General features: G+C 54.3%; 1 protein-coding gene across 1 annotated transcript; it reads right to left on the minus strand.

The window, feature by feature from the left end:
* Positions 1–153: 153 nt before the first annotated feature.
* On the minus strand, positions 154–6,889 carry CD27 (CD27 molecule). The gene is made up of 6 exons (XM_008259724.4): positions 6,449–6,889; positions 6,144–6,275; positions 1,384–1,563; positions 1,102–1,191; positions 804–923; positions 154–597 (listed from the first exon to the last, which is right to left on the minus strand). Exons 1-6 carry the CDS (start codon positions 6,864–6,866, stop codon positions 473–475), a joined length of 1,065 nt encoding a protein of 354 aa, XP_008257946.3. The 5' UTR covers positions 6,867–6,889; the 3' UTR covers positions 154–472.
* Between the last annotated feature and the right edge of the window lie 376 nt (positions 6,890–7,265).

Raw genomic sequence — 7,265 nt, forward strand, 5'->3', positions numbered from 1 at the left:
GTCATTTTCAGTTGGCGCCACACCTGCCCTGCCCCCGCCCCCCAATCTGCTGGCAACGGCCAGATCTTCAGCACGGAGAAGGCTCCTCCCTCAGGCCCCGGGAGTGGCTGCTAGCTGGGACTGGAATTCCAGAGAGAAAGCTGGAGCGCAGAGTGCGGCAGTCCCTCACTTTATTTTGCACGTCAGCGATACAGCACATGCAGCTTTCCAGGCTAGGACTGGGTTTTGCAGCGCAGGGGCAAAGCAGGCTGGGCCAGGGCGCACCCAGGGCTCCTGTCCTTGTCACTGCCGGTCTCAAAAAGGTCAAGCCTGGACACGGGAAAGGGTCCTGATGACAGGGTGGTCCCAACACTGGGGCTGCCAGGTCTTGCGCGCTCTGGTTGACCGGTGGGGTGGATGGAGGTGGGGGCTTTCTTGCAGCGATGACCCCACCGCCCCCGTCTCGTCCCCCCACCCCGGCCCCAGCGCAGGCTCAGGGGTAGGAAGTAGGTTCGGGCTTCCGGTAAGCCTCTTGGATGGGGATGGCGCTGCCTTCCTCCTCCCTGGGGCAGCTGTAAGGACCAGGCTCTGCGGGCACCGCAGCGCTTTCTCCTTTGTCTGCAGAAAGAGAATCAGAGGAGGCTTGGGCAGCAGGGAGTGAAGGGAGAAGGGGACCAGGGAAGGAGGGTGAGCTTAGGGGATGGGATGGCTGCCGGGTGTGGGGGTGGGGAGTGCCAGCCACCAGAGCAGAGGGAGGAGGAACCATCCTTGGAGCCAGGGAGCTTCCAGGGCAGCTGGGCTGGGCTGGGGGACAGGACTCTTACTTGATCCATATTTTCTTTGTTGATGGAGGAACAGGGCTCCACCCAAGGTGAAAACAAGAAACATTCCGGAGAAGATCACAGTGATGCGGATGCAGTCGGAGCTGCACAGGGTCTTCTGGGCTGTGACAGGCAGGGCCATGCAAGGCCTTAGAGGGAGAGCCCAGCGCTCCTGTCTGCCCTGCCTCCCTCTCCTCTCCCTCATGCCTCCCTTGGACTTCCTAATCTCTAGACTGCTTTCCCCACTCCTTGCTTCCAGGAGCTTCCTGGCTGTGGGACTGGGGGTGGCGGAGACACTCACGTGGCCAGTGGGTAGGGAGAACTGGGGCAGGCAGCTGTCTCAAGTCAGCCGGGGTCTGCGCAGGCCTGTGTGTCCTGGCCGCTGGCCACTCTGGGAAAGCAGAGGCAGAATGAGGAGCAGCGCAGGGCACTCTGGAGGGGACGCTGGCTTGGAGGCCAGGGTGCTGGATGAGATGGGAAGGCAGAAGCAGGCTAGCCAGGGAGCTTAGTCACAGGAGGGTGCTGTGATGGGAAGTATCATCCCTACCTCTGATGACCAGACAGAGAGTTGCCTAGAACTTACTTTTGACATAAGGTAAGTGGGTGGGCTGTGGGTGTGGGCCTGGGTCCTGAGAAGGAGGAGCGGTCACCAAGGGGCGTGGAGGAGGGTCACACTCGGTACACTCTTCGTCCCTGCAGTGCCAGCCACTGGGGCAGGTGCACTTGGCATTGCTGGTGATGGTGCAGTTACGGATGAGAAGACCTGGGGAAGAGGAGGGACAAAGGGACACAGGACACTTGGGCCTTCTGAGACCAGTGAGGTCTGTTCACTTGCCCCCCCCCCCGCCCCCAGCCCACCTCTAGCAACACCCCCCCCCACACACACACAAAGGCCTGCCTCTCCCTCACTGTCACCTCATGCCTTTGCCATTATTGTTATTAAAGAAGAAAGCTGGAATTTTCCGAAATTTCTTGGGTTCAGAAATAAACTATGCAAAGTAGGAAGAGTTTATATAATTTTCTCTGGTACTCGCTGATCATTTAATAACTTGATTGAAGTATAATATACATTTAAGAGGTACACAGTTCATAAGTGTAAAGCTTAAGAATTAGTACAGGTGCTGGCGTTGTGGCATAGTGGGTTAAGCTGCTACCTGCCGTGCCAGCATCCCATGTGGACACCGGTTTGAGTCCCAGCTGCTCTACTTCCTATCCAGCTCCCTGTTAATGTGCCTGGGAAGGCAATGGAAGATGACCCAAGTGCTTGGGCCCATGTCACCCACATGGGAGACCCAGAGGAAGCTCCTTGCTCCTGGCTTCAGATCAGCACAGCTCTGATCGTTGCAACCATTAAGGGAGTGAGCCAGTGAATGGTAGATCTCCCTCACTCTCTGTCTCTCCTTGTCTTTCTGTGTAATACTGCTTTTCAAATAAATAAAATAAATAAATCTTTAAAAGAATTGGTATAAATTGTGGGGCCAGCGTTGTGGCATAGTGGGGTAAACCACCAGCCATGCTGCTAGCATCCCAGATGGGCACTGGATCCTTGCTGCTCCACTTCCTATCCAGCTCCCTGCTGGTGGCCTGGGAAAGCAGTGCGAGATGGCTTGGATGCTTGGGCCCCTGCACCTATATGGGAGACCTGAAGGGAGCTCCTAGCTCCTGGCTTCAGCCTGGCCCAGCCATGGCCATTGCAGCCATTTGGGGAGTGAACCAGCAGATAGAAGATTCTCTCTCTGTCTTTGCCTCTGTCTCTGTAGTTCTGCCTTTCAAATAAATAAATAAATAAATAAATAAAAAAGGATTGGTATAAATTGGACTCACAGGTATAGCCAGTATCAGATCAAGAGAGAAAATGGCCAGCGGTGCACCAGCCCCCAAGAGCAGCCACCCTGCTGACCTCCTAGCACCTCAAATGCCTTCTGCCTGTTTTTGCATTACGTAGATGGAATCGTGCAGTATGTTCTCCTGTCCATCTGGCTTCTTCGACTCAACCCTTTGTGAATCCCATCCGTGCTGTTGACCGTCTGTAATTGCAGATGATCCATTCTGATTGCTGACTAGTGTTCTATTACAGGAACATACCACAATGTATTCATCCACTCTACTACTAATTTGGGTGGTTTCCAGTTTCTAGCAATTAGGAATAGTGCTGCAGTGACCTCTGATGTTTATAACTTTATAGAGGGGCTGGCATTGTGGTGTAGTGGGTAAAGCCACCTGTGATGCCAGCATCCCCCATGTGCACTGGTTCATATCCTGGCTGCTCCACTTCCAATCCAGCTCCCTGCTTGTAGCCTGGGAAAGCAGTGAAAGATGGCCCAAGTGTTTGAGCCCCTGCCACCCACATGGAAGACCCAGACAAAGCTCCTGGCTTTGGCCTGGCCCATCCCAGGCCACTGTTGCCATCTGGAGAATGAACCAGCAGATGAAAGATCTCTCTCTCTTGCTCTCTCTCTCTCCCTTTTCTTCCCTCTAACTCTGTCAACTAAATAAATCTTAAAAACAACACCAAAACTTTACTAGAGAGTTGCATGATTATAGTCACTCTGTGCCTTTAAACTATGTTTAACCTAAGTGTAGGGCCAGGTGCTGTGGCTGCTAGTTAATTACACTAGGAGAGGGGGCTTTAGGTGCCCCGAGCTGGGCTGGGCTGGGCTGGCCACTGGGTGGAGAGGAGGTGGCAGCACCAGATGGAGGCCTGGTGGAGTGTTAGAGCAGCATGTCCTTGGGGCCCTGACCTGTGAAAGGGGCCCAGAATGCAGCTCTAGCAGTTTCCTTTTGCTTGTGCCTTTGGTCAGAATGGGGAGAGCAGGCAAACTCATTCTTCTCCTAGTTACGCCCCTGGTCCTCTAGTTTCTGCATTCCAGATCTGAGTTGCTTACTAGAATTTGGTTTCCCTGTGGCTTAGCAGGAATTGTGAGCCAGCCTGGACAAGGATCCACAAGGGAAGAGTGAGAGAAGCCTGGGACAGTGACGGGAGAAGGGAATGGTGCTTGTAGGGGCAGGGTGAATATAAGGGTATCTACTAAAGGGGAAAGAGAAGTCAAAGAAGGGGCCAGGAGGGGCAGCTGTTTGGCACACTGGCTCGGATACCCTTGGGACATCTGCATCCCATGTCAGAGTGCCTGGGGTCGTGTTCTAGCCCTGCTTCCAATTCCTAGTGCACACCCTGGAGGCAGCAGATGATGGCTCAGGAACTTGGGTCTCTGCCACCCATGTAGGAGACTCAGACTGAGTTGTAGGCTCTCTTGTCTTCAGCATGGCCCAGCCCTGGCTGTTATGGGCATTTGTGGGGGGGTGAATAAGCAGATGGGAGATCTTTGTTTCTGTCTCTGTGTCTCTTCCTTTCAAATGAAAATAAATAAAAATCTTTAAAAAAAAAATAAAGCAGGGCCTAGGGTTACAAACTACAAACGGGTAAAGTTCCATTATTGTCAAGTGGTTAGTATTCAGAGACCTGAAGGTTCTATCTACCATATAAACCCGTGCACAAAATTCCAGGCAAATTTCAGTTACTTCCTCGCCTTACAGATGCAAATACTGAGGTCCAGAGAGGGCCACACTCACGCAGCCCCCTGATCACTCCTCGGGCTGCATCCCCGGGGCCGGGGGGGGGGGGGGGGGTGTCCTTCTGCAGCCAGAGGCTGCCTGTACTTTGGGTTGAGCTGGTCTAGCCCTTGGTGAGGGGAGTGAGGACTTGCCCAGGACTGGGAAGAGGCCTTCTGTGGGGGCCTGCAGAGTGGGTGGGGGAGGCTGTGACTCAAAAATTCCAACCCCGCTGAGGCTGCCGCTAAGAGAAAAGCATCGAATTTGGAGTAGATTGAGGGGTAATTTTTGTGCATTGAAGATGTTACTGTTTGATGGATTTGTAATGGTGGGTTATTCCCCTGCCCCCCAAGACTGCAGCATTAAAGGCCCTAGAGAGACTGAGCCCATTGCATAGGCCAGAATAGTTTTGTTGTGACAGTTAAGTAGCCTGGGGAGGGCCGTGCAGGAGGCCATTTGTGCCCAGGGCCTACTCCAAAGCCTGCGATTCTAGGGTTCACATGGTCTCTGAAATTCCAGCTAAGTTGGAGAAATAACAATGCATTCCTAAGCACAGCTGCAAATATTATACTTCTTGATTTTAAAAAAAGATGGAATTAAAAAATAAATCAGGAGCCAGCCTTGTGATGCAGGAGGTTACGCCACCGCTTGTGATGCCTGCGTCCCATATTGGATGGGGTGCCTGCTCTGCTTCCCCACCTGCTTCCTGCTAATGCACCTGGGAAGGCAGTGGAAGAGAATGGCCCATGTGCTTGGGCCCCTGCCACCCATGGGGGAGACCCTCATGGAATTCTTTTTTTTTTTTTCTTTTTGACAGGCAGAGTGGACAGTGAGAGAGAGAGACAGAGAGAAAGGTCTTCCTTTGCCATTGGTTCACCCTCCAATGGCTGCCGCGACTGGCGCACCGCGCTGATCCGATGGCAGGAGCCAGGTGCTTCTCCTGGTCTCCCATGGGGTGCAGGGCCCAAGCACTTGGGCCATCCTCCACTGCACTCCCAGGCCATAGCAGAGAGCTGGCCTGGAAGAAGGGCAACCGGGACAGAATCCGGCGCCCCTACCGGGACTAGAACCCGGTGTGCCGGCGCCGCAAGGTGGAGGATTAGCCTAGTGAGCCGCGGCGCTGGCCAACCTCGTGGAATTCTTGATTCCTGGCTTCAGCCTGGCCCAGACCTGGCTGTTGGGACCATTTGGGGGAGTGAACAGGCAGATGGAAAATCTTTCTCTCTGTCTCTGCCTTTCTGTGTTTCTATGACACTTTGCCTTTTAAATAAATAAATCTTAAAAAAAAAATCAGAAAAACACAGTCCACCTAATACTCATTTTCTCCAATTGTTTTTTGTTGAAAAAAAAAAAAAAAGGTTGTTATCTACTGGTTCATTGTGTTATTTCCTTAAGAAGAGCTATTCCAAGTTCCAAACATGCAGCCTACACCTGTGCACTCTGGGGACACAGCCAGGTCATTGGTTGGGGCTGCGTGTCTGAAATCTGGGCTTTGAGAGCCGCTGCCCCTCATGACTGTCTTGACCCTGTCCATAGTCCCATTCTCACCAGTGCCTTAGATTTTTCTTCCCTCTCTCCCTGAAATGCTGGCTATCTTCCCACACTGATACAGGGCCTGCCCAGCGTGCCCCTTGTCTTAACCTCGCTCACTTCCTGCGAGCCTTGAAGTGGGCTGAAGCTCCAACTCCCCATCCACACTCAGTTCCCCCAGGCCTGCTCACACACATGCTCCCCCTGTGTCCGCCCACCACACACACACACACACACACACACACACACCCTCGCCCGTCTCACCAGAGTTGCAGTGCCGACAGCTCTCACAGTGGTGCCGGCTGTGGTGGTCCGGAGAGAAGGAGACCCCGGGGACACACGGTTCACACTGGGCAGCCTCTCCGTGCTCATCACAGTCCTTCACCAAGAATGTCCCTGAGAGCCGGGGGTCCAAGGTCAAGGCCCAGCATAGGCAGCACCTCCACCCTCTCCAAGGCAGTGCCTGGGCTCCCGCTCCTTGCTTGGCTTGGCTGCCCGGAGCCCCTCTCTCTACTTTCCACCTGGTCCTCACTCCTAGCGCTCCGGCCCCTGCCTTGGCCCCCTCTCACCTGGGTCACACATCCGGCAGCACCGTTCGCCCTGAGCCCAGTAGTGCCTCCTTGGACAGCTCTTGGTGGCTGAGGTAGCCGAGAGGCCCGCCAGGGCCCCCAGGATGCACAGCCAGCAGGGAGGTGGCCATGTCATGGCTCCTGCCCAGGGGGCTCCTTGTGCGCAGGGTGCTGACCGCCCGCCTCTCCGGAGCGGGGGGCCCCTTTGCACCTCCTGGGCAGCGGCTGTAACTCCTCTCCCAGTTGCCCCCACCTTTGGCGGCAGTTGAAGCTCTGCTGTGGCTGTTTTTTTTTTCTTGTAGCAGCAACCTCCACCCCCTTCCCCTTTTCCGCATGCAGGGGAGTGCTGCTCTCCCACAGCGCCTTGGTCTCTGCTTGCTTGTTTCTGTCTCCGAGACTGGGGAAGCATTTGACCCATCCACGCCTGCTGCTTTTACCCAAAGAGGATGTCAGATGTACACAGTCTCCCACCTCTGTTACTCATGCCTTAGCTGTCACCCACTTGTTCACAGATCACAAACCGATCTGCCTGTCCTCCCTCTCCCCTTCTACTGCACAGAGAAAAACAATGGAAAGAAGGAAGGGGCACCAGGGTTGAGGACAGGGCCACACACTTTTGAAAAATAATTTCAAAGTTGCTTATCTGAGAGAGAAGGAGAGAGACACAGACACAGGGAGAGCTTTCATCCACTGGTTCACTCCCCCAGTGCCTGCAAGGGTTAGAGCTGGGCTGAGGCTGGAACCAGGTACTCAGTCCAGATCTCCCCATCGCCACTGCCATGACCACTGCCTCCCAGGGTCTGCATTATCCGGAAAC

The sequence above is a fragment of the Oryctolagus cuniculus genome, chromosome 9 (genome assembly GCF_964237555.1).
Source record: "Oryctolagus cuniculus chromosome 9, mOryCun1.1, whole genome shotgun sequence".
NCBI classification, from domain to species: Eukaryota; Metazoa; Chordata; class Mammalia; order Lagomorpha; family Leporidae; genus Oryctolagus; species Oryctolagus cuniculus.